Here is a 27,915-nt window from a genome sequence, read left to right as displayed (position 1 = left end):
CTGCTGAATGTACACCACTTGGAAAAGGAACAACAAAAGACCTGGATTACAGGCACCATGAAAATCACTTTTATTTCATTGAAACTTAAATTACAACTCAGTTTCCCCAAAAGTGCCATACTGGGAGTTTGTTTTAAAGTGACAAACAGTAGGAAATAAAACATTTTTTAGTTTTGGCATAAAAATATTACAGCCATGGACATGATTTGTTTAATTTTACTATTAATTTGATATTTGCCAGTCTCAAGTGATTCTTGGATTGAAAAACCATATGCAGTAAATAAAATAGTCATTTTAAAAAATAATTCAAAATTATGAATTATATAAAAGTACAGTTCATCTTTAGATGAGCAGAACAGCTGATGAGGCATCGCAAGGTTGAGATTTTTCAATAATGTTTTTGTAAGCCAAGTAAATAATCCCATGATGCAATGAAAGAACTGCAACATACCTCACCATAGTGCATTGAGGAAGACTAAATATGCTGAATTGTGTTTGAACCAGAAGTGATAGAATGCTATCCCCTACATTTTGTCACAATATTCATTTAAAGACAAAATATGAAAGGCAGAACAGGACATATGGATGGATACAATAGCACTAGTTTCAAGTGAAACTGTCTAAAGCCTTTTTCAAAGTTCAGACATCTTTTTTTTAATGAACTAAATTATCAAATGTGATACAACTGACTTTCATGAACAGACACTGCTGGAAATGCTGGGAACCCATCCCATGCAATTAAACAAGGTACCAAGGTCTGGCTGGCAACGGGCGTGCTTGCTGCCAGAAGCATACCAGTCAACTTATTAGACAAAATTTTTTGTTATGTCAAATGAAAAATCACTATGGCAAGATGGAATTTTGAAAACTATGTAAAAAGATTGTAATAAAACAAATTACAGTTCATTGCCTCGTAGCTATTTGCTCCATTAGTAAGCATATGCATTTAAGACAAAAATGTGCGTCACAATAAAAGTTTTTTTTTTATGTGCACTTCTAATAGCGCAAATACCGAAGTATATTCAAATGAAATGAATTTATTTGTAAACAAACTCTTTAAATCAAAATTACGTCTTTCTGCATAGAAGCATTCCGTTACAGCTCCAACTTTACATTTTAGTACAACTTTTTATGGAAGATTGCTCCTCTTCAATCTAAGGCCATCGGAATCTAGTTGACACGACTCGCACAGTACTTGAAGGTGCTATCGGGTAGAGTAATGATTATCAGCAAACATAGCAACATTTCCCAGCCTCATTGGTGTACCATTCTTAAGTACATAATTTCTTTCTTAATTTTAAAGCAAATTTCCAAATGACTACTGACCATGATCAAAAGAAAAAAGAAATAAATTATGTTGAATTATAAAAGATATTCAAAGTGTTAATGGCAACCATCTTCACTTGTTGTAAATCTTGCCCCAGACAAAAGTTATTCTATCATTACAACTGTTTCAAGTACTGTAAATGGGGTAATTATTCACTGGGTTTTAATTTAGCTTATTTCACTGACTGGAAAAATGCGCTAAATTACAACACAGTGAATATGTAAAATTTAGCATAGAACACATTATCTAAATGACGAAACCGTGAATTTAAAACCCATTGAATATGCCTGAAATGGTAAATCAGTGAAATTTAAACCCAGTGAAAATTAGTCATTTTACAGTATACAATAATAGTTTACTATGAACTTGTGTCTGCCCAATGGAGTAGTGCATTTCCTTTTGACAAAAAATGATTCTTAGCACGTCAACAATTTTTCGCGCTCTTTAACAAGTAAGCATAATACTGAAGAAAAAAAATATTTTGTGGGACCCAATGAATACAGACACGGCCGGTCTAATGATAAACAGGCTATGCACACAAACGTGTAAAGAGCTGGAAGGTGAATGTTTGTGTGAATAACACTTATAACACAGATTGCCTTGTGTTCGTGAAAAACAAAAATAAGCGACCTTTGTAAGCAGAGAGTGGAGTATGCGCATTTCTACACTGCATCAGTAAAACTCAGACTTGTCAATAAATCGACTAGAAAACCCAAAAACATGGCTGCAATCTATAAAGCCAAATTTTCTTTTAAATAGGAAGTAATTTGCATGAAAGCAAGGTGTCATTTATTAGCTAGCATCACAATCACTATTGACTTATGATTCCAAAATACTTGTATTTACAAATTCTATAAATGCCCAAAATGATATTTCATTCATAGAATTCTTGATTTTTAGCCCTCATCACTACTATCATCTTGCTTATCTTCCTCTTCTTCATTTCCATCCTCTGCATCCATGTCTGACAATTCCTCCCATTCTCCCTGTAAAATAAAACGCATTAACACTTATCACCACCACGATTAAAGCATGACAGTTGTCAGAACATGTTTGATATATGGGTCCCATGCAACAGATTGTTTATTGATATGATCACATATTTTCATAGTTCCCACAATATTTGAGACACTGATTATCAGTCCAATGCCATTAACATGCACGGTTTGGAAATGCCACATCAATTTTTACACAATTATTCAACAAAGGCCTTAAAAACTTCCACAAGTTAACAAAGTTTAATCAAAACTTATTGAATTTAATTTAGTTTATGTTACGATAATATTTTTGCCAGATTGCAAACTAACACCTGTAAAATCTTCAATTACAAATATTTTTATAATTGATTTGATAAAATTGTCGCTATTTATTTTGTGTTACAATAAGACGTGGAAGATAACCAATCAGAACACAGTATCTAGGTTATTTAATAAAGATCTAGTAGCTACAGATTGAAATACAACATTAATGCTAATGACCGTCTATAAAGATGAGTCACATTTTATACAATAGCAATTATTGGTTTATGTGTGCTATTCAAGATGCATTACTAATAGAAAATTTAAGACAACTGATTATAGAACAATTCCATGAAGAAGAGGACCTCAGATACAAGTGGGTAAAGTTCGTCTTTTCATTCATAGAAATATGCGTGGTGCATGAACATTATCATCACAGGTCTTAAGTTGGAGGTATGTAATCTTGTCCACAAGCATCAGCCATTTTCCACACACTGGATTACAAGTATTTATGAATAAACTGAACTCACTTCAGATTCTGAATGACTTGGCAATAATTCATCCATTTCATCTGCTTCATCTGAGGAATCTACAAAAAAATGATGTTTGCTAATTTGTGAACATGAATTAAATTGCTACAGTATGTCCATCCAGAACTCTACAGGGCCTTCAATTAACATTAGAGGGCGCAAGACTTGTAATATCAGACACTAGAGGGCGCCCAACATGTAACAGAAGACAAACTGTTTGCCTTAACTTCTGGGAAGTCACTGTGTGAAAATGCTTTCATGCTATCTAATACTGAAAATAACTGTTATTCATGATTTACATATTGTCTTGACTACTGCCTAATAGCGTCTCACTCAGACTTGCATTTATATTATATTATATTTTGAATTATCAACTATTTAAACATGACCTCAGATACAAGTGGGTAAAGTTCGTCTTTTCATTCATAGAAATATGCGTGGTGCATGAACTTTATCATCACAGGTCATTTAAATACAGAAAAACAATTTATACATTGAATTTGTCTGCAAATTTTTTCATGTGGGGCAAACCATCACAGGAAGAGAACAGATGGAGTGATATTGTATTTTTTATGTGGGGCAAACCATCACAGGAAGAGAACAGATGGAGTGATATTGTATTTTTTATGTGGGGCAAACCATCACAGGAAGAGAACAGATGGAGTGATATTGTATTTTTTATGTGGGGCAAACCATCACAGAAAGAGAACAGATGGAGTGATATTGTATTTTTCATATGGTGCAAACCATCACAGGAAGAGAACAGATGGAGTGATATTGTATTTTTTATGTGGGGCAAACCATCACAGGAAGAGAACAGATGGAGTGATATTGTATTTTTTATGTGGGGCAAACCATCACAGGAAGAGAACAGATGGAGTGATATTGTATTTTTTATGCGGGGCAAACCATCACAGGAAGAGAATAGATGGAGTGATATTGTATTTTTCATATGGTGCAAACCATCACAGGAAGAGAACAGATGGAGTGATATTGTATTTTTTATGTGGTGCAAACCATCACAGGAAGAGAACAGATGGAATGATATTGTATTTTTTATGTGGGGCAAACCATCACAGGAAGAGAACAGATGGAGTGATATTGTATTTTTTATGTGGGGCAAACCATCACAGGAAAGAACCGATGGAGTGATATTGTATTTTTTATGTGGGGCAAACCATCACAGGAAAGAACAGATGGAGTGATATTGTATTTTTTATGTGGGGCAAACCATCACAGGAAGAGAACAGATGGAGTGATATTGTATTTTTTATGTGGGGCAAACCATCACAGAAAGAGAACAGATGGAGTGATATTGTATTTTTTATGCGGGGCAAACCATCACAGGAAGAGAATAGATGGAGTGATATTGTATTTTTCATATGGTGCAAACCATCACAGGAAGAGAACAGATGGAGTGATATTGTATTTTTTATGTGGTGCAAACCATCACAGGAAGAGAACAGATGGAATGATATTGTATTTTTTATGTGGGGCAAACCATCACAGGAAGAGAACAGATGGAGTGATATTGTATTTTTTATGTGGGGCAAACCATCACAGGAAAGAACAGATGGAGTGATATTGTATTTTTTATGTGGGGCAAACCATCACAGGAAAGAACAGATGGAGTGATATTGTATTTTTTATGTGGGGCAAAACCATCACAGGAAGATAACAGATGGAGTGATATTGTATTTTTCATGTGGGGCAAACCATCACAGGAAGAGAACAGATGAAGTGATATTGTATTTTTTTTTAAAGTGTTTTATTGAAATAATTTGATTATTTCATTAAGATCAATACTGACTCCTGCTAAACAATTCAACCACAATAGAAACGTACCTAAATACAACATTGCAGGTCTACTGTCCAGTTCTTCCTTGGAGACACCCGATGTCTGTGATGAAATCTGTAAAACATAGCGAAATAATGAATTTGACCAATACAGCTATAAATGCAAGTTGATTTTCACAACCTTGTGAGAAAGATGCAATTGGCTGAGAACCGAGTATCGGCATGGTTAAAATGCATTCATGAATGTATCTATTGACTACATCTACACATGAAATCAACTAACATGATAAAATTTAGTAAACTACACAGAAACAGTGCTTGAACCTGACCTCAGATACAAGTGGGTAAAGTTCGTCTTTTCATTCATAGAAATATGCGTGGTGCATGAACTTTATCATCACAGGTCATTTACGTTAATAACTTGTCAGAATTGTGAAAATCACTCAATGACCAAACCATGCATGGCGTATTTAACAATATTGATGAATATGCTATGTCAAAGATCAGATGACCGGTAATTCTATCCTGAACTTGAGAAGCTAATGAAAGGAAAAGTAAAGGCTAATGTGATTCTCCCAGATGAAATGTAAATTTAAGATAATGCAATTTACAAGTTTTTTTATATCAAGATTTTAACTTTTCATCATTTTATGTAATCCACCTTTTTGATTCTTCATCAAAGGATTGTGGGTAAAGTATGACAGTGTTGAAAAATTGAGAAAATGATCTCATTTATAAATTGAGCTTCAAATTGATTGAAAGTTTAGAACATACATCAAGCATACATGTACCGGTGCCAAACAAGCATGATGCATAACATGCTGACCACAAAAAACACAATCAAAGAAACCTTAGAAAGAACTCCCGTGTGCTGAGGGAATAGGGACCATGATATAATATTCGGGAATATTTGAAAATGATAAACAAATTATGAATAATCTATTAAATAAGGAGCCACCAGTAGTCATCTACACACATAGACATCGTATACCTACAATAAGCCTACTTAAAAATATGCATAAAAAGTCTACACAAAATTGAAACATTGAAAAGAAAACTGAAATAATTCATAAAACAATGGGGAAAATGAAATGCAACAAAAATAGTAAACAAATAAATGCCCAAAATAAACTTATAGGGCATTTAAAAACATTTTAGAAATTTAGTTAACACGGAAAACGTTTAGTAGCAAGAACAACTATGTAAATTTCTGACAAACAATCGCAATCTAAATATCTAAAATTCAAACCACTCTTAATATCAATATGTGTGTCAATAAATATTATATTTATTTATTTTCAGTTATGTATATTAATAAGGAAGGCATCACAATCTTTTTGATTGGTTTGTATATCCCGAAAATCGACATGGTAAAATTACAACCATCGTACAGCTCAGTACCATTACAAATATTAATAATTTACGGCAGACGTACTTCTCGGTACATAAAATTCAAAGTAATCCCAACGCGTCTCATTTGTTACTGCGTATAAATTGACACCATCTGGGGCACGTCGCACGCGATGAGTACCGGCACAAAAATACACACAGGACATTTAAGTGGCTCGAAACAAAACCTATTCGCTAATTTTCGTTTCGAAAACATCTACGACGACTTAAAACCCTGCACCCCGTCCCGAATGTTTTTTTAACCAGGCAGGAGATGCCGGTCAGCGTGGCGTTGCCCCAGTGGTTTCCAATGTGCATCCAGTAGTTAATGCCGACATCACGGTCTGTACATTCCACATGAAGCATGGTATTCAGCTTAACCATATTTTCTTTTTTGCTCCATGGCTTAACTTAATAGGAACAGTAACAAGAGCAATAAATGCGCCTTCCGATTTGAGTGATATCGTGCGGTGTAATATTCAATGACAAAAATAGTGAAACACGAGGCTCACGCTGTGGGGGCCCACATAAGGTGTTGCAATAGTGTAAATATAACAAAGCCAGACACCGATTGTTTCCTTTGCTAGGTAAAATCAATGTACAGAATAATCAAATGAAACAACTAAAGTAAACTAGGATATATTAGAACCAATGAATTTGTAATTTCCGACGAAAAGGGCCGGGGAAAAAATACCCCTCATAACAAATCACCGTCATAACAAAACACTGTGTTGAGGGGCGGTGAACAAATGAGACACGGATTGTCAAATTGGTAATCATCGCATGTCGATTCATATCATTAGTACGAGGTACTCTGACACAAAAATAAGGTAAACCACCTTACTTAGTGCTAATGATTTTGTGATTTCCCACACGAAGAACGTTCTCAGAAATAATCCGACATGCTGATCAGCCCACCAACAATCGGCACCAAAATTGATCATTCCTGTCACGGTAAATTCAGTATGTTTTACGAGTTTTTTTTTCTCCAAATCCCAACATATATTTACACATGCAGGCGAATTTTGTCAGCTCTGTGTAAATAGATATTTTTACTGGGAATGTGCCCCCATTTTACGTACGAGAAGCCTTTACAACGCAGTAGTCATCAACACACATAGACATCTTGTACCTACTAATCGACTTGATAGCTTCGTAATTTGGGGAAGGTGGGGGTGAAAGTGCACCATGCAAGTTTCCAAATGTGTAAAGGAAAATAAAGGAAAGAAGTACAATACAATGTTGGTAAGCGATACAAAGGAAATATCTCCTTACGGCAGCGACTTGATACAACTACATTGATGCTGGAGGTCACCATATTTGTTCTCGCGTTCAATAATACGGTGATAAATCAGGATTCACAAGTACAACGAATTTACACAACATTTTACCATGAAATCGAACCTACCAACCATTTTCATATCTTCAACACTGCCATGGTTTTGGCGAGGATGAATCTCACATTCATTATTTTCTTGACTGGGCTCACACAGGGTTCAATGTTCCGTGGCTTGAATGTAATTGTACACCACACGTGAATGTAAACTAGCTTGCACAGTAATTCGTTTCACAGTCATTGAGGTTATACATTTGTTCAATTACTTATTTATTTATTTACTTGTACGATAATAAAAAACCATACATGTAATTTCTTAGACCTTTTCATAATGTAAACTGATACATTTCATCTCCCGAGCGCTTGCTTCGTTTTTGTACAACACACTGGAAATAACAAAATGGCTGACACCATCATAAATTGCTGGTCATAAAAAATAGAATACGCATGCGCATCATTATGCAAATTAGTCCACTCACCGATTCCTATTAGTTGTATTCATGCAATTGGGCATAAACAAATTTTAAAAAAATAATAAAAAAATGCATAAAAAATGCTAAATTTTAATTAAAATGTAAAATACAACAATGAATTGCAGCAGCCAATCATTAGTAACATTCTTACCAAGTTACATAAAAATTGTTTTAATGCTTGAGATATAACTGAAATAGCTGAAAATTCACACATTATTATGCAGATGAGCTCATTAATATGCATGGATGTCAACCAAAACCTGTCGCTCGGCTTAAACTCAAAACAAATTTGCCTGTTGTGTATGGCATTTTCGTTTCTAAATAACAAGATCGGCAGAAAACTGAAATAAAAAAACCAACAAAACATGATCAGAAAAAAAGACGTCAAAGAAACCATACAAGTGTTTATATTTCAGCCAAGTGAAAGTTTTAATGAGGAGCCATGATACCACGTACATTTTGTTGGAAATAAACAAAATATGCGATAAGATAACTGAAATGACCCGCCCATGCTCTACAAAATGCATGTAAGCAGACCAAATATGCAACAACAGGCTGTTCCAATGAAATTAAGAACGGTTAAAAAGGGTTCGAAAAATTGATGTGGCGAAGAGACTGCTAGAAAGTTGTACCGACAGTTCAATGTATTCAAAAATTGTAGCGTTGACTAAAACCACATTTAACGGCACACTGAATATTGCAACATGAAAAATTTTCCAAAAAAACTGAAACAAGGACAGACAAGAACAATTAAACAGGCATTTTATGAAACTGGCGGAAAATGTTGAATACATTTTCAACAATTTCTATGGCATCTACAAAAAAAGTGTTACGACTTTGAACAAAATGGCTGATACAGTGACGCGAAAGCAAAACGACAAAAATTACTCTAATAAGCCCCCAAATCGCACACAACCTTCATAAGTACGCACAGTAGTATACTAAAAATTCATTTGGTAGTATTTTTTATAATATAATGTATTTTAAAATAGTGACTTAGGGGTTAGAATTTTTGTCACTTTTCCACCGGGACCCAAGCTTACTCTCATGACAACAGTGAAAACGATAAATGACGATTCTCGATTCTGAATGTTTTCACAGTCACAAAGAGTACTCATCCGAAATGTACGTGTAGTTCTTCGTAGAGCTTGTTCACTAAACATGGATATTCTATCGAAAACGAGCTTAAAATTTCAAATTCGCGGAACATCAAGTGATCGACACAAAAATGAAACAAAATGGTGGACCTTGAAATCTCAAGCAATAGAGGGCGCCTGGGCATACACAGCGCGACACGCATCCTTGAGGGATTAGGCAGATTCACACCTTTTAACAATGGCGTTTCCTAACCGTCTTTTTTAGTAACCGTGCCCCAGACAAGCTATATACCAAGTTACATTGAAATCCGAACATTGGTTCTTGAGATATCGATGGAACAGACACACACACAGACAGACAGACAGACAGACAGACACACAGACAGACAGACAGACAGACACAGACACACAGACAGACAGACAGACAGACACACGAACTGCAAAGATTCCCTTTTTTGTGCTTCGCACACGGGAGTCAAAAAAGTGTAATTCTATTTTTAATGACCAAAATAATTTCCTTTATTTTACGTTTTTGCAAATATCTTTATTTTTTGTGTATTTGAAACATTTATATTTCAATTACTATAATTATATACACGAGTAATATGCACAACAAAAATTTGAACTAATTCGCATCAGTATTTCTCACGTTATAAATAAAAGCATTTCCTCAAAAGTGTCACACTTTACCCACGTCACATTTTACCAAGATGGCATCATGATAAGTTGAATGACTTCGACTAAAATAAAAATATAAATAGGTGAAAGATTCTTGGATTTCACTAATGCTGATATTATAACAGAATATGTATTCTTTTAGAAGAGATTTCACAACAATTAAGATATTGATGTGTTTTATATAATGCCAAGAAAGCCATAAAACAACCAGTGCAACTCCATCACAAATATGTAAGTTAGTAATCCTTTACCTGTGACATCATCAATGATAGTCTGCCCCGTAACCTGGATAATTTAGTGTAAGTTAATACTCTGGTATCCATCATTTGATACAATGTACTGAGTTTCTTGATGACTTCAGGAAACGTACTAAGGTATGATGCATGGAGCGTTAACAGCGCTTTCACCCACTTCAGCAGTATTGTGCCCCTAGTTCAGGAAAAGACAAAGATTATCATACAAATTCTACGAAGTCCAATTGAGTGACTGAAATGGTATTCTGAACGTGTTCTTAAGAAATATGCATGCTTTACTATATGCTGCACATTGAACACATGGCGATACACAGTTGATTTGTTGAAATCCCATTCCAGAGTCAAAACAATATATTTAGATTTTTATTGGAACAATTTCAAACAGTGGAAATTTTTTTAGATGAGTTGATGCCATGGATACTAAATTGATTTGTTTTTATTAGTTGAAGTTTTGACCCTGAAATCATACAATACCAAATATGAATAAACCATGATCATGACCTCAGATACAAGTGGGTAAAGTTCGTCTTTTCATTCATAGAAATATGCGTGGTGCATGAACTTTATCATCACAGGTCATTTTTTTCATAAACAATTTTATTAATTTTGGAAGGCAGAAAAACAAGTTCATAAACACGATCATGAGCAAGCTAAAATCTTGAGTTGTTAACTGGACCCTACAAATATAGAATTTTTTTTTTGTAATTCTCCAGCCATATCAATTAAAGCAGTTGACCTTTGACCCCAATAATACTGCATTTGTAAGTTTCAACATGTAACAATCATGACATTTGTTACCTTTCTGGTTCACTGTTTATCCTAAGAGCCAGCTCCTCCGCAAAAAGCACAACTAATTGCACTGGTAATCGTTTGACTGTATTTGTAATAAGTGATTCACTTCCATACTTCAATACCCTCTGTGAAATTAACACACAAGTACATCAACAAATTAATGTGGAACAAAAACGTAAATTTCGGTATTATAAATTTATGATGAAATGCTACATTAAGCATACCATTAATATTGATTTTAAAGATTTACTTATTCAACTATTTATTCTATCGTAATCATGGCATGCCGTTCAATAAGGTAAATTTGTATTTAAAGATATTTTGACCCTAATTGGTAAAGTCTTGAAGTGACCGATTGTGAATCCCAAGAAAGTTTCCTTAAGCACAAGATCTGCCACTGTTATAATTACTGTGTGTGTTTTTGGTTAAGCATTTGCATTTTGAAATTTTATAATTCATGAATATTCATTAATTATTATTATTAATGAAAATTATTCAATGCTATGCCAGAAGTCTGATCATTACAACTTCCTGACTGCAAACTGATCACATAAATATGGATTACAACTTACCGATAGTATTTGTTTATCTTGACTTTGAAGACCTTGCGTTAGTAACAATACTAACGAATCTGACTGGGGTATACTTGACATCTGTAGATTCTGACTAGCTAAACTTATTGCATTTAATCTATCTTCCATTGCAACCTGCAAAATGATACGAGCATTAGCGTCAATTCTTGATTGTATGACCTATATACAAAATGTTTGTGAAAAGCAGTCCCGCACTCCCTTGGCTATGAACATCGATTTTTCGTCACGGGTGTGATTCACACACTAAATTTTGGTTACCCAGGTTTCCAACCACTTAACTGAATTAATGATATCAAATGAAAGAAAGCTTAGAAAGAACTCCTGTGAGAGAGTATTGGAGACATTAAAAATTAATCAGCCTTCTAAACAAGAACCTTGCATATTAGCCCAGAGCATCTGTGCATCAAGTTTCATCATAAACCAACTTATGGTTCTTGAGATATCAGTGTGACATGCTAACGCACAAATGTACACGTCTTGCCCTTATTGTAATGACACACATTGGATCAAGTTTTAATATAGTTGTGTTATGTTTGGATTAAAATGTGTCTATATAGGGTTTCCTTTAATTCAAGTTAATAAAATAAGTCATTGTCAATGACACGTCCCCGTTGCATTCATATTTGAGTGACATATACATTCAAAGCAGATCATGACCGAAATGCACAACACATTGTACTAAATCTGAACAAAATACATCCATGCAAGACTGAGATCTGGTTCTGGAATTGTGAAAATACGTGATTTTGATGCATGTTCGGCCTTACAATCGTTTTCCCTAAACATTGGACGATCAGATTGTGGTAAATGTTGATACATCAGAGCAAGTACTTAATGAAATTGCCACTGATTTTATCACTACTAATCAAAACATAACTGTAGCCGAAACATTTTTGATGCAAAGTATAACCGTCCGAGTCTCCAAGGCGCCATTCTCTCTTTTATTGTTTGCGCAAGAAGTTTCATTTTCGTGAACAGTGTGAATCCTGACCAGCATTGCTGATTTATTACAACGCTCTTTGGACAATGGCTGAATATCTTTTCAAGCTACATTTTACTTATTACACGGAGGACAGAATTGTTCCCATCTATGTTAAAGAAGACAAGTTTATGTGCATGTCGTATCAACATTTTGTTGACTATCTATGCGAATAGATTGCTTTTTTTAAGGCGAATGCAGGCTATTCGTCTGCAAATCATATAAAAGGAAATACAAGTGAATATATATTGTCTTAATGCTGGTACAAGTTGATTTTCATTTCAGTTCATATTGACCAGTTTTTGGCGGAAAGCAAATCACACGTAACCACTTTTTCTAGCAAAAATGTGACCAATAGCGTATGCTATAGCAAACTCAGTAAATCTATAGAAAAATTCCTGGTTTCCCCGCAAATACGATTTTATAGACCGAAAACATTGTTCACAGATATTATACTGGGGACTGTATGGTGGTTGAAAAATTAGGTGCACTCCTTGCTGTTGTAATAAATGTTCCAAATGAGGTTTGACAATCCTGGCGTGATGAAAACCACAATTATCCATGATTACACAATCTCTCGGTACCAAACAACGATTTCAAACGTGGTCTACTACATTGACTCCCGGTACTTCAAAGAAAAAGATCATCATTTCCAAAGCATTGGAAGGTCCAACATCGATATCAGATTATTTGACACCAAATATACTTGTAAGCAGGTTTATTGTGTAATTAACATTAGACGCAAACCGCTGTATTTCTGTCGCCGGTTTACCAATTTCTGCATGCCCGTAACGACGGTTCCCAGTTTACGAATGACAGACGCCTCGTCAAACTAGTGCAGCTGTTCTGGTCTAAAATCAGAAATGGTGTCGATAAAATCAAGCATTCGTTGTTCATTAATGTCAATCATTGACTCTGCAGCAATTACAAGGTGTAGGAAGCAAAAAAAAGTTGGTTCGGCCACCCATCGAGGGCCGTAGGTCCGAGGCGTCTGATGACGTGAGCCCAAGGACCACGTCTGCTGAAGGGGGGGGGGGGTGCAGAAGTGGTCCGGCCATAGCAGGTATAGGTTTTAACTTTTTCCTCGTCATGTTTAGGTGGTGAACAAGTCCCCGGTAAACCGTGGATGAACTGGGGACATCGTGGCACACATTATCTTGGCGTAACTTTGACTGCATTTCACGCAGATAAATACTAGACTGTCGCCGTTTATAAAATTCAATATGCTGTAAAATATTGCCAGTCATGCATGTTCTGTTACCACGTTTTCGTCCGTGCTTCCCAGCTGAAACATCACCGCTAGTAATAAGTTTAGTGCATACATTATTCACAGTACTTTTTGACACGCCAGTTTGTTGTGCAATTTGACTATACGACAGCCAATTTAAGTAAAGTTCAGCAATTTTCTGTCATACACTAAATTGTGTGTCGTTTATGAGACTGCATTTCGTCACACAATTTCATGTACTCCCGACTTTCCTCGCGTTATATGCTCTGGGTGTGACACACTACCGGGACACACACACAGAGGTAACATTATATGTAAATGAATCGAGTACAGACAGTTATACATTGTATCAAAAATGTTTAGGCTACAGTTATGTTTTGATTAGTAGTGATAAAATCAGTGGCAATTTCATTAGGTATTTGCTCTGATGTATGAACATTTACCACAATCTGATCGTCCAATGTTTAGTGAAAATGATTGTAAAATGGCCAACATTCAGCTATTGTTAAGCAGATCATGAAACAAATGCATATTTGTGACATGATGTACCATGTGTGTGTGAAGTTTGAACTTGATCAATCCAGACATGTCTCGGATACGGATCCAGAACTGAATTATTTAAAACAAAATGGCCGCCAGTCGGCCATTTCGAACTTGATCGGGGGGAAAAAAATGACTTGCATCAAGGTCCTATTATGTTTAATGTATGTACCAAATTTGAACAAAATCCGTCCATGCATAACTGAGATCCGGGTCCAGAATGGTGAAAATGTGCAATATCAATGCATTTTCGGCCTTAAAATGGCCGCTATTCGGCTATCGTTAATCGGATCATGAAAAAAATGCATGTGCATATGTCCCATATAATGTGTGATGTACAGTCAAACCTGTCTATAAAGGACAGTCAGTGGACTGAGCCAAACTGTCCTTTATAGACAGGTGGTCTTTATATGGAGGTGGCCTAATTTATTCATTTAATCATGAATATTAATTAGGGTGGGAATTTTAAGGGAGATCATAAGCAAAACAAACCTACAATGAATTGGTCTTTTTAATAAGTCACTCATTTTCATCTGGATAATTACACAGCTTTACTTTTTTACTACAAATTATATCATGTAAATTCACTGAAACCAAGTGATTCTGCCCATGGATTCATTGGTGTATTTAATGCATAAGAACGATTGTCAACGATCGGCCGCATTGGTGTTTCAGCTCGGACTTTCACACTCGCCATGCAGTCTTATTCCCCAGCCCATCACAGGCGGTAATCAGTCCCATCGTTAGTATTGTCGATTGTACACTGTGACAAAATGCACAGGCAAAGTTGCCGTGTTTGAAAAAACAAATAAACAAGCATTAAAAATGAAGAAGCATTGGTAATAAACAAAATTTACCAAACTCGTAACGATTGCTCCAACTCTCGGCGTTAAATCAGAAAGTCAAACGAACCGGAAATGAAACACGATGATCGTACACGCAATTTTACAGTTATTTGTTGCAAGCATCGACGCATCAAAACTGCCCAAACGAAATGAATTTCTCGAATTATTGATATTACCGTTTATAAAAAAAGAGGATCAAAATAGAAATCATTTTTCGTTGAGAATAACCCCGAGATGACCCCTCAGTTTTGCCCATGCGCTAGCTCATTAGCATAATTCAACAACAAACAACATGGCGGCCAAAATAGGTCGGATTTTGCAATCTCGCGATGAGAATGAAATAAACGAATGTTTTATTATTTTGTTCGGGTATTTCATGTCGACAGGGTAAATAAAACATCTCTCATTTAATTAAACTGGTTCATTTTTCTTGTTTTCGGGACGGGAGGAATGTGCTCTTCATGTGCGAGACAGTCCACAGAAGTGCCGCTGGCCGGCTGGGGATCGATAGTATACCGGGGTAGTACCGATCGGAAACAAGCTAGTTTTTCATTTCCAACTTTGAATGAAACTGTTTTAATTTGTTGTTAAAATCTTTCCAGTCTCCAGACGTTACATTCAGATGATATTCAACTGTTTTTTGTTTTTTTTTTACTTTTTCGCAACTTCACAATCCAAGTTGCGATTGTCACCCCTGTCTACAGATTGCGTACTCGGTAATCTGAACGTAACATATGGCCACTTTCCTGTTAGCGATTCGCAAGTAGCTATTGTCTTTTTGCTGAGACCGTCTGATGGACATGTTGGTGGTCGTTATACAAAGGTTAAAGTGTGAATAGGTCTACAATAGGGTGGTCGCTGGTCGCGTTGGACAGGTGGTCGCTATATCCAGTGTCTTTAACGTGTAAATTGCGAAGGGACTGTACTGAGGTGGTCGCTATGAGCAGGTGGCCGCTCTGCACAGGTGGTCGTTAACACAGGTTTGACTGTATGAGTGAAGTTTGAACTTAATCGGTCCATGCATGTTCGAGATACAGGTGATCACGGACGCACAGACGCACACAGGGCAAACCATAAGTCCCCGTTTTCGGACTACGTCGAACGGGTACTAAAAATTTTTGTTGGGCCAGACTTTTCATTTGTTACGAGTTTGTTGCATGTTGTTGGTGAATAAACAACATGTTCAGTTCCAATAAAGAATTTTTTTTTTCAATTCCATATTGGAACGTCCTTGACTCTCCAAAATTGGTACTAGCCAAGAACGGACAGTTCACGCCACTGTACATAAATATGCACACTCAGGAACTCAAACATTTGCTCGAGTGTTTTTCTCTCAATGATAGAAGCAAATAGATTGCTAATCTGGACAGCAACAGATTTCTGCCAGATTTGTATGGCCCTCTTGTCTTAGCTTTCTAGTTTTACTTATTTAACATTTTTTTGGTAAACAGGATGGAACAACACGAGACTCGAGATTCACAAGTATGCCCTGAAGATAGTTACCATACAGCATTAATTAACAAAATTCCAATTACACCGGATAAGGAATACTGCAAAGTAGAAATAACATACCTATTAAACCCTTCCTGATTTGTTTGTACAAAAGTCATAAAGGGAAATTTGCAATCCCAAAAACACAAAAACAACTGACAACAATCGACGAAACAATCCACAAAAACAAACTACACATCATAGTTGAATGAGTAAAAGATGTATGGTATACATGAAAATGTAAAATACTATATAAATGTCAGAATACTATATAAATGTCAGAATACTATATAAATGTCAGAATACAATATTTGCACACAAAAAATCTTGTAGCAGTCAATATTGCAAAATCAGCCAGTTGAGAAATTTAAACTTTTTTTTGTTCAGGTTATGTAATAAATTTTCTCACTAATATTGTATTTTTGTGTACTTGAATGTACTAAAATATATACACCAATTAAAATCATTAAAACTTCAAATGCAAAGTAAGGAAAATTATCAAGAGTGATATTGGATTTGTTAAAACTGAACCAAAATGTGTGACAATATCTAATTGGTGTGAGAATTAAATTGCTAAGTCAGTGACGTATGAATGGTCTATAGAGTTGAGAACATATTTTGATTAATATCACTGACCATGAACGACTCTCCCATTGCAAAGTGTTGTGTTTTATTTAAGTAATGCATACATTTCATCAGCATATTTAACCAGGTGTACAATTAACTTGTTTGATCCAAAAGTGATGTAATAACACAGAGAGCAAAACATATAAAGATAGAATTGCTAGATAAAGTGTTCAAGTTCGTGTAGGGTTTAGTTTAGATCAGTTTCACTGTACTGAAATTTAACATAACATTGTACTAAAGTCATAAAGGGAAATTTGCATTACCTCATTCTTTTGTGTTTTTCTTTTCGTAACCGCTCCCCTCGACGTGGAAGCATCCTGTGGTCCCATTGGTACAAAATGTTGTGTTGTGACTATTTTGACTTCTTCCGAGGTCAGCGGGGTTTTCACCTAGAAAGTAAAAATTTATAACATGGTACATCGTGTTGTCATGATAGTATTTCACAGAAAGTGAAAAAAATAATATTTTGTTCCCTAGCACCACATTCCTAATTTTACAGTAAATATCAAAGTTTGTTTGTGTAGTGCCATATAGTTTTAAGAATTAAGAATTTAAGGATTAAATAGGGATTAAACCTGCGTCACCTACGCATAGGTCAGTTGACCATAGCATGTCGTAGCGTCTACCCATGGGATTAAAACCTGCGTCACCTACGCATAGGTCAGTTGACCATAGAAATGTCATAGCGTCTACCCATGGGATTAAACCTGCAGCACCTACGCATAGGTCAGGTGACCATAGCATGTCATAGCGTCTACCCATGGGATTAAACCTGCGTCAGCTGCGCATAGGTCAGTTGACCATAGCATGTCATAGCGTCTACCCATGAACCTTTGCGTTTTTAGCACGTGTTATTGCCTGGGACTCTATTCCCATGTACATGCAGGTGACGACCCTCTCGCTTTAAAGCACAGATTAACTTTTGCATAATGCACTAAGGCACATTTTGTAGAATTTAGCATTGAAAATGAATATCCCATGACTATTATTGACAATTTGTTTTTTTTAAAAATGAATGAAATACGCACCCACACATACTGATAAATGAATTCATATCTACATACCTTATTAAGCACTGTATCTTGGTGTTGAAAATGAACTAGCGTTGGATCCTCTCTAATCAGACATATATCTGTGTCACCGTTCGTAATACACTAATAGAAAAAAAAGTAAAAGAAATATGTAAAAATGTACACATCAAAGATTTCCATTACATTATTATTATTATATGATTGTGACCTCAGATACAAGTGGGTAAAGTTCGTCTTTTCACTCATAGAAATATGCGTGGTGCATGAACTTTATCATCACAGGTCATTCACCGATAATTAACAATTCATCTTGTAAATTTCATAACTAAAAAATTATCTAGGGATGTCATTGACAGTATCTGAGTAGCCGTAAGATACACCCAGTATCCTTCTGAGGAACAACAATATTTTGAGATTCTGGATTGGAACATTTACAAAACGCTAGTCTTTGTCAAATTCTATGTTACTCTACTATCTGCAGTTTACAATGGAATTAATTTACCATGGCAACAATGTAGCCAAAGCATCAATATAAATTATGTCATTGTCTTAGACATATGCAAAATCACCCAAGAAGACTTACTATAACTGTTTTAAAATGAAACATACATACCACTTTTTCAAATACAGGTTTAAGGAATGTGCCGTAGCCAATAAGCATAGTATTGTCTGTACCCTTACAGAACTGAACACATACAATTGGCAATGGTTTGGCTGCTGTCTCTATGCTCCCCTGAGTGGCCACTTGAACTGTACACCTTGGTTTGATGGGTTTTTTAGATTTTCTGGAATAAATGCAATTTGGAATTCATTCAATAGAATACTAGTATAAATAAATGTATATATGCCAGTTATAAAGAAATGAAATCAGTTTTTTTAATTTAACCTCTGTCACTGACTCGCACTACCTCACATTGGAGGAAACTTACCCATTTAATGTGGGATCGAACACTTGTACCTGACCAGTTCTTGTTAACACAGCTATAAATATAGACTAGAAACATTGCAATTGTTATTGAGTGTTTCAGAAACTTCACTATATATGCAGTCAAGCTTGAATGTCAGCTGCCAGGTAACGAGTGGCAACAATTATATTAATACAACAGATTTATTTTGTTTGGCCTTGGGTAAGGTTGAAATAGTGCTAATGAAACTTTATTTTTCTTGGAAAACAAAGATGATACGAAAGTTAAAAATAATTTTCAAATTCATGAAGCAAGAATAATAATTTAATTGTAATGCACTTATAATTCAAGCCTGATTAAATGTTCAAGACAGCAAAATAATAAAAAATATAAATATATATAACGCAGAACATATAAAAAAAATATTGACAGTAATTCAAGAACAATAAAATTATTTACTTGTGTAATATCGATATATTTACCTGATTTTTGTTAGCATTTTTAAATCAGGTTTGAAATTTGTGCTTGGCGTGTTGGCAAATATACAATATTAGGAACAGCAAATGTCTAGAGGTATAAATCAGATTGAATTGTGGGTATTGTTTACCTGATCTGATTGCAGACACTGTGCTACATCAAATGAGATTGGTTCCTCAATCAAACTGAAAGCTGCTACTGCATTCTTATCTTTGGAATTAGACTTGATATGCCTTTAAAAAATAAATTATTACATTTCATATAGATCACTGTAAAATACTTTATTTTCGATTGGAATTAATTTTCGCTGAAGGAATAATTTCGTGAGAATAAATCCAGCGAATCTATTTTTTTTCTATATTTTACATTCAACAAATCAGTGAAAATAAATTCCACACAAAACACCCAAAAAGTCTTCAGCTAAAATAAAGTATTTTACAGTATGACAACATTCACTAGGTGAAAATAGTGCATCATTATTGGTACATTACTATGGCAACCACAAACCAAGACTTTTACACTTTACTAACTTACTAAATTGTTCTTTTGACCTCCATGAAGTCATTACAGTGACCTCTGTGCAGTAATACTACCACAGTCTCCAAATTCAACAGTTATATACATGTACAACAATGTTGTCAATTTTAGCTGTAGTCAATTTCCTGTGAACTCTTCCTCCTTCTGCAGTGAATTATGTTATACCAGTATCACACAAAACATGATTTACTTACCATGCATTAAGTACCCTGTCTTGGACAGCAGTTGATAACAAAACATGATTTACTTACCATGCATTAAGTACCCTGTCATGGACAGCAGTTGATAACAAAACATGATTTACTTACCATGCATTAAGTACCCTGTCTTGGACAGCAGTCGATAACAAAACATGATTTACTTACCATGCATTAAGTACCCTGTCTTGGACAGCAGTTGATAACAAAACATGATTCACTTACCATGCATTAAGGGGTGATCTCATATTCAAACATGCAGGTCAAACCTACGAAAACCCAAACCGCCCTAAACCGCCCGAACAAAACCCAGTTTTGCGGTTTGGAAGTTTAAACAATAGACAGTGCGGTTCAGGACGACCGCACGAATTTGCATAAAAACTGCGGTTCGAACCGATCTCATTCACACCTCATTCAAGCTGTTGTTTATTTTTAGGATTGACAGTTTACATTGCTTTTTGAAGACTAGATAGTTGTCTGAAAAATGTGTCGATTTATCGGTGTACAGTAGTCGTTTTATCGTGTGTCTTGCCTAAAAAAAACACTATCATATATCGGTGAACAGCGTGCTGAATAAATTGTTTTGTTTTGATAAACTGTTATGCTAGTGTCGCAAATTGAGCAGAGGACGTGAATCAGACTTTTCATTGAGCTGGACTCTCTGACAGCTAATAAGTATCAGAAGACGAACATTTGTTGATACAAAGTTGCACTTGAGACTTACGCTACAGTGTTCAAGCCTTTACTACTGTTGCACGTTCAATTTTCATACAGTTCTTTCAGGAGTGCGTCATCGCAAAATCCGGAAAAACAAATGCAGCGTACGCCATGAAAATTTATTTCGATTTGCTGCACATCGGTTATTTGCAGTTTTTCTTATTCAATTGCCAGTGACACGAAGTATCAAAACAGAAAATTAAATTAAATGGACTCGCGCTGATTATTTAAGGCTATTCATCTGCAGACGAGACTGCTTATAAAATACGAACCCTGACCTCTGAAAATACCTTATTCATAGAGTGCCTTGTACCTAAGAATGTCGCCCAAGGCGACACAGTGCATGTTGCGATATCGCAATTGATGCATGCTGGGTGACAAGGAGAAATTCTGATTGAGGTAACCAAGATGGCTGCGTTGAGTGCATGATTTTCTGCGGTGAATTTAAAAACAACACCTCGCTGCCTACTTCGCCCACAGTCCCTCAAAGCACTGTACTTCGATGTATTTTCTAAAATAATCGTTTATTTTTAATTAACCGGGGGTTAGAAATGTGTGCATTTTGTCACCGAAAAGTAAGATTTCGGCAGCGGTAAATACCCGTAATTTCCCCGCAATGCCGTCAGCTGACAATGTTATGGTGGTCGTAGCGCCGGAGTCGTAGCGTTTGCCCCGACTTTAGTTTTCACACAGTGATAAAGGAAATGTGGTTTTCGGATGCCTTCGTAAAAAACAATGTTGCCATTATCGATTTTATATCATATCATCATATTTTGATAACTCGCAGTCTCACAGACTTTACAAACTTAACCAAAAAATGTGTTCTATGAATTTATGAACTGACATGGGCACAAAACTGACCGTACTTGTTGCGGACAAAATGTACCAGCTCGCTTAATGGATAAACACATTTTACTGACTATGCCAAATATATATAACGTAAGTAATTTATCCTAAGAAGCTGTTCATTAAAATTCTAGTGCATTTTTTTCCCTCTTCTGTTTCAAACATTAATTCACCATATATATCACAATAGAGAGGGTTCTATGGTATCACTTGATTCACATTCAATGACAAAATATAACAAACCATCACGTCTGTAATTAATTCCAGATAAATTGAATAACAATTGTATTTGGTACAAACCGAAATGTGAGTTGTGGGAAACTGATTATTATTATTATTACCAATCACAGAAATAAATAAACTTTTCATCACACTTATAAATGACATGATGTAAATAGATTTGTGAAACACATGCAAGTTTGTTTTTTATTAGCATTTACATGTACAAGACTTGCAAAGAAAAAAAATCGCTGCTGTAATTCTTAACACTTCAAAATATAACGCTCAGTATGAACATGGAGCTCCATAGTATACATCTTATTTTTTTTCCTACTGAAACCTGGCTGAAACAGTATTGTAAGAAAAACCTAGGTTTCCCTAGGTCTGTCTTCTTTGTTCTCTGTTGTTTGTTTTCAGTGGGGGCGTTAATGGGCAGTTAATCCAGAGGTTAGGTTCGAACCTATTACTAATTTGCATATTGTAGGTCTAGTAGGTCTGATTAGGGCTAGCAAGGGAAGACCGGGTTAACCCAGGTTTGACCCAGGTGTTTGAATATGAGATCACCCCTAAGTACCCTGTCTTGGACAGCAGTTGATAACAAAACATGATTTACTTACCATGCATTAAGTACCCTGTCATGGACAGCAGTTGATAAAAAATACAATCCATTCACATCATGCAAGGCATCATCTTCATCATTACTGATACTAATTGTTCTTGTTGCCATAGGAACACAATTTATTTGTGAAACTGGACTGGCATGACCTGTATACCTCTGAAATTTGAAAAGTTTGAAAAACGATTCACAATCTGCACAAGGTAGATTTGGCAATGATCCATGAGGTCTTGTATATGTATATACAGTATATTATTAATATTTTTCTATTAGCCTTTTAGGTATTTAAATTTGACAATATCTAAAGACTCAAGTGAATGTGCTAAAATATTTAAATAGTATGCAAATTAAGAAAACAAAATTTCTTGTGAAACATTTTTGCCCAATTTTTGCTCATATTCTGTTGGATTCATTGAATATATATTAAAATACAATAATAAGAAATCTTGTACATATTCTCATTTATTTATCGTATTTCACCGATAATAAGCTCAGGGGCCTGAACATGTAAAATCATTGATTTCTACAACACTTCTTACAATGAAAAAACAAACTTGCTCATAACAATACACACTTTATTACAATGCGGTTTACATACAGTCTGAATTTACGATGCAAAAATGGGTAGGGTCTGTGGGAAGATCTTTATCATTATCTTTGTTGTGGAATGTTTCTGATCACGCGCAAACCTTTGATACAAAGCTATTTCCGCCATTATGTTTTTTATCATGATTTGACATGAAACAACTTCCTTTGACCTAACAGGTCGTCTTTCGTTAACCAAACAAAATGCTGTGTCATACAGAATAAGTTTCCCGATTATTGACGAAGTAATTTTTTCAACACAGTGCAGAAGTGACTTACCGCAATGTTAAAATGTGATCTGACAGTGATTTCCCCCCTAAAAGCTGTTGATTCGCAATTTTCAAAAGGTAAACTGAGGGTTGAGGACGTATTTAAACCTTTGAAGGTTGCCAACAAGTCATGTCTAAGAATAGTTTGCTCGTTCACACTCCATGATATTCTCAATGGGCATGATTATTCGGAAAAGTAAAACTCGAAAGAAACATGGATTACTTCAGTATGGCAGCATTGGGGGGTCATCCTGAGTAAATAACAGAAAAGAAAAGGTGCAAACCATGTTCCATACGTTTGCCCACCATGCACTTAGGAACCAAACTACCGTACCAATCACGATTTTTATGCAAAGAAATGCACTTTATACATGCATATTTTAATAAATGTCATCGACACCTGGTAAAAACACCCTTGGCCTATAATCGGGGATGCCCTCAACTCGTTAAAAGTCTAAAAACAGGGGTGGGCTTATACTCTGGGAGGGGCTTATGATCCATGTATGGTATGTGCTTTTAATTTTGTATATTCGTAGTCTAGAAACAGTATTATGCTTACAGCATGCCAAGTTTACATACCTTGAGTAATTCTTTATTTTTCAAATTCCACACTTTGATAGTTCTCGCTGCTGATAACATAACTGTACCACCAGGGCATATACTTATACAGTGAATGGCACTTTTATCTCCTTTCCATTTGCTGATGAGAAAATACAAGATGAATGCTGGAAACTGACACATTGGCTGCTTGTTTATGGTTAAGAAAATTATATACTGACCAAAATACTAAGTTTTACTAAGTTTGGGTAAATATTTGTTTAAGAGTTTTCATTACAGAGAAACTGAAATGGAAGTATGATTTGAAGTATATGTGTGTAATTTAAGTTTTGAAATGTAATAGTACTTTAGGCCGGTGGCCATATAGTGCGGAATAAAGAAAATAATAATACTACTGACCAAAATTCAGTGGAATGGTACGAGTTAGCTTGTTACATCAGAAAAGACTACAAATTTATACCAAAGACAAGTTCAAGCAATAAAAGGAAGTCTCAAGTTTGCTTACCATTTCACTTTTCCTGTTGATACACTCCATTCCGTTATATGGTGATCATCAGAACAACTGTAGAGAGAATCTTCTTCCAAATGCCAACATAAACAGTTTACTGTATCAGCATGACCACCATCCTACAATACATTATTACAATTACAGTTTTCACTCATTAAAACCAAATGTCATAATTTACTGTGTTATCTGACTAATGACAATGAGAAAGTACTCTGTACTAATATTTACAAGCAATGTCCATTTCCATTTTCTGACAAATAGAGATAGACATTGCTGGTGAATATTTTGGTTTGAAACAATACCATAATTTTTTTATTAGTAGTGTATGCAATTATGTGACAATTTGGGCATACAGTAGAACGTCGATTATCCAAACACCGATTACCCGAAATATTCAGTTATTCGAACCTACTGTGTCCCCCAAAGTTTGTATGCATGTTTGCCTGTGTTCCGTATAATACAAAAGTCAACTGTGAACAATAAATACTACAGTCGTCTTGTGTGATTTCCTGGTGCAACACTTTCAATAAAGCTATTATCAACATGTAATCAGACGTCTTTCACGTGTACGTTCATTGTTTACAGTGTCTGGCAAACAATGACACGATTTACAGTATCCAATAATTTCCTAAATTCAGACAAGCCTACTATGCCACACCAGCGCTCCACTGTAAATAAAAAGTGTCCTACAAACACAAACTTCATCAAGTGTCTTCTCCACTGTTTACAGTCAGATCCTTAACTTTACCAAGTTGTAAGTCAACGCAGTTCGGATACGTTTCCTGGGAAAACTGTACGGGGTTCCACTGCCGTCAAAAAAATGTGGCTATGAGCCGATCCCATGTTTTTCCCCCGATTTTTAATTATCAAAAGTCACATCCATTTCGGAATAAAAAAAGAAAGAAAATAACTTCTGGGATGTCTTGTCACAGAAGCGACGCCAGTTTAACAGTGCAGTGAAAAAGAAGAGTGACGAAACGCAGTGTGCTTGATTTGGACACGAAGCTTTCAATTATAAATCAACTAAAACTTGGCAAAACCGGAAGCAATCTATCTACCGAGTATGGTGTTGGTAAATCGACGATATCCGATATCAAGGCAAAACAGAAGCTGCTGGATTTTTCCAGTAAAATGGATTCAAGTGCAGGACTGAAACGAAAGATAATGAAAACAGCCAATGACGCCGTCGCCACTTGGTTTTCCATAGAAAAAGCAAAGGAACTTTATTATTGCTACATTTTACGGAAATTTTGAAACAATTTTTTAACATTCCAGCGTGCAACATTTTTATTACAATGTATTACTTTTTAAAATTGCAACTGATTAAATAAAAATGTTTTTAATAACGTACTCTACATGTGCTATTGTTTGATTTCATTACAGTCTTGTGCATTAGAATTTGTGTGTACGCGAGCCTGTAAATTGGACCCCGGCCACATAAGATCGCATGTCCCCCTAACTGTATGGATAATCGACGTTCTACTGTACATTGTATTTTAATGATTCAACGTCATTGAGGGAATCTTGATGACTTCGTCCCCACTGTATATCCTCATCTACTATTCACATTTCATCCTTCATCACATGCACAACTTGCGCATCACCAGTGTGACAAAAGATAAGCAGATCAAAAAACCCATATCCCCAATAGTGTTATCTCACATATTGCCAAACAGTATTTGCTGCCTGAAGGTTTTCCAGAGGTTCCAGGGATTTGCAAGGTCCAAAAACTTCATGGCATTTTTGAAATTAAAATTCAGCTCTTCGGTTGAAACAATTTTGATTACCACCAGAGTTGCCATCAATCCTCACCTGCAGCTTGGATCGATACAAAACTCTGGCAGTAAACACTCAGCGTCCACCTAAGAGAAAATATCGAGGGATTATATATAAACACAACATAATCAATGCAAACCTTACATACCATTTTACTCTGCAAATCTCCTTTTACAGCACTATATAATAAAATGCTCCCAACAGATGTCCCAAGCGCAAGTAAATCAACATTTTCTGTTATTGATGAAGCAACTCCCTTTCTAATTCCTTCAGATTTCCTTTTCTTCCTCCTTGGAGCTCCCTGGAAGAAAAAAAAATATGTATCTTTGAATCACTATCAAATGCTCTCCTCATGGGGTATATATGGTTATTGTATACGAGGAATTGATATTACAGGATTGTTTAGCAACAAATTAAATGCGTCTGTCTGAAAACTATCAAAATGAAAAATTGCAGTTGCTATTCTGAAGTCTTTTTTAAAGATTTTACCTATCGAATGAAATGTTTTACCTCTCTAAAATGTGGAGTGCCTGTCATTTTACAGGCGGCTGGCTAAAGGCCTTGTACTATACAATTTAAAAAACTTCCAGTTAGTAACTGAGTTACACAACACCATGCACAGGACCACTTATCTTCAAGAGATTGTTACATTCTCCAAGCAAGCAACGTATTTCAACGTTATGAACCATAACTAACTTTATAATTCTAGCGTAGTCAAAGAAATGTGGTCACATGAAGACAAAGATGGACTAGCCGAAATGCTAACTAATTGCCTGAACACTTCACATGGTCCACATATCCATTTTTTGAACCATCTGATGAACTTCACTCACCCTGCTCTCCCGAAGCGTGCTCCACGCAACACAGGTGCATGTTGCTGAGAGATGTGAACTCGGTGTGTATTGCTGATTCAATGTCCCAGTAGTCGTGTCCCACAGTTTCAACCGTCCATCTGGACTAGAAACCGCCAACAACTCGGAGTTTGGCGAGAGAACACACAGGTTCGACGCCATCTTGATTAAAAGACACGTGTTGTTCACTGCGCATGTGCTCAGGCCATTGACATTTGTTTCCTAATTCCGTCGTTGCTGGCGCACTGGTGATCAGACTTATCTCCAATCATGGACCCTGACCTATCTTTAAATCACTGTTCACTGATATATATTATACTAGTAACGAGCATTTGTCACGTATACATTTTTGGGTCCCGTGTGCAGACCTCAAAGGGAAACTTATGTCATACCGTTGTCCGTCTAAATGGATATGTAGATGTGGCAAATCTTGTTCCATTATCTCAAAAACCACTGGATGGATTGGAATGCAAAATTGTACACGAATGCTTTGTGGTGAATTGAGGCATTGAGTATGATTTTGGTACAAACCTGTGCATATTAAGTAGCAAATTTGCATAATGCTACAAACTGTTTTCAGAATGCTTTCATGTTTTGTTGATATCCCAG

General features: G+C 35.7%; 1 protein-coding gene across 1 annotated transcript; it reads right to left on the bottom strand.

Moving 5' to 3' along the window:
* Window positions 1-46: 46 nt before the first annotated feature.
* Window positions 47-27,524, bottom strand: LOC100368627 (WD repeat-containing protein 43-like). The gene is made up of 16 exons (XM_006816242.3): window positions 27,289-27,524; window positions 26,604-26,756; window positions 24,677-24,798; window positions 24,193-24,313; window positions 22,761-22,918; window positions 19,758-19,860; window positions 19,175-19,239; window positions 18,859-19,030; window positions 18,279-18,368; window positions 17,478-17,603; window positions 11,484-11,618; window positions 10,918-11,036; window positions 10,117-10,294; window positions 4,941-5,007; window positions 3,096-3,154; window positions 47-2,313 (listed from the first exon to the last, which is right to left on the bottom strand). The coding sequence occupies exons 1-16, from the start codon at window positions 27,466-27,468 to the stop codon at window positions 2,224-2,226; spliced, it is 1,938 nt and encodes a 645-aa protein (XP_006816305.2). The 5' UTR covers window positions 27,469-27,524; the 3' UTR covers window positions 47-2,223.
* Between the last annotated feature and the right edge of the window lie 391 nt (window positions 27,525-27,915).

Source organism: Saccoglossus kowalevskii, chromosome 2 (genome assembly GCF_978046115.1).
Source record: "Saccoglossus kowalevskii chromosome 2, keSacKowa6.1, whole genome shotgun sequence".
Classification (NCBI taxonomy): Eukaryota; Metazoa; Hemichordata; class Enteropneusta; family Harrimaniidae; genus Saccoglossus; species Saccoglossus kowalevskii.
The sequence above is the reverse complement of the archived record's forward strand: the minus strand, read 5'-3'. Positions and strand labels throughout refer to the sequence as shown.

What these genes read in the sequence shown, in the direction of transcription:
- LOC100368627 (XM_006816242.3), bottom strand. Translation starts at nt 27,468, where the DNA reads ATGGCGTCGAACCTGTGTGTTCTCTCGCCAAACTCCGAGTTGTTGGCG. An exon ending in AGTGTCTGCAATCAGATCAG is followed by an intron (nt 19,240 to 19,757) that starts GTAAACAATACC and finishes CAATGTTTCTAG; the next exon opens with TCTATATTTATAGCTGTGTT. An exon ending in ATAAACAGTGAACCAGAAAG is followed by an intron (nt 10,295 to 10,917) that starts GTAACAAATGTC and finishes TTCCTGAACTAG; the next exon opens with GGGCACAATACTGCTGAAGT.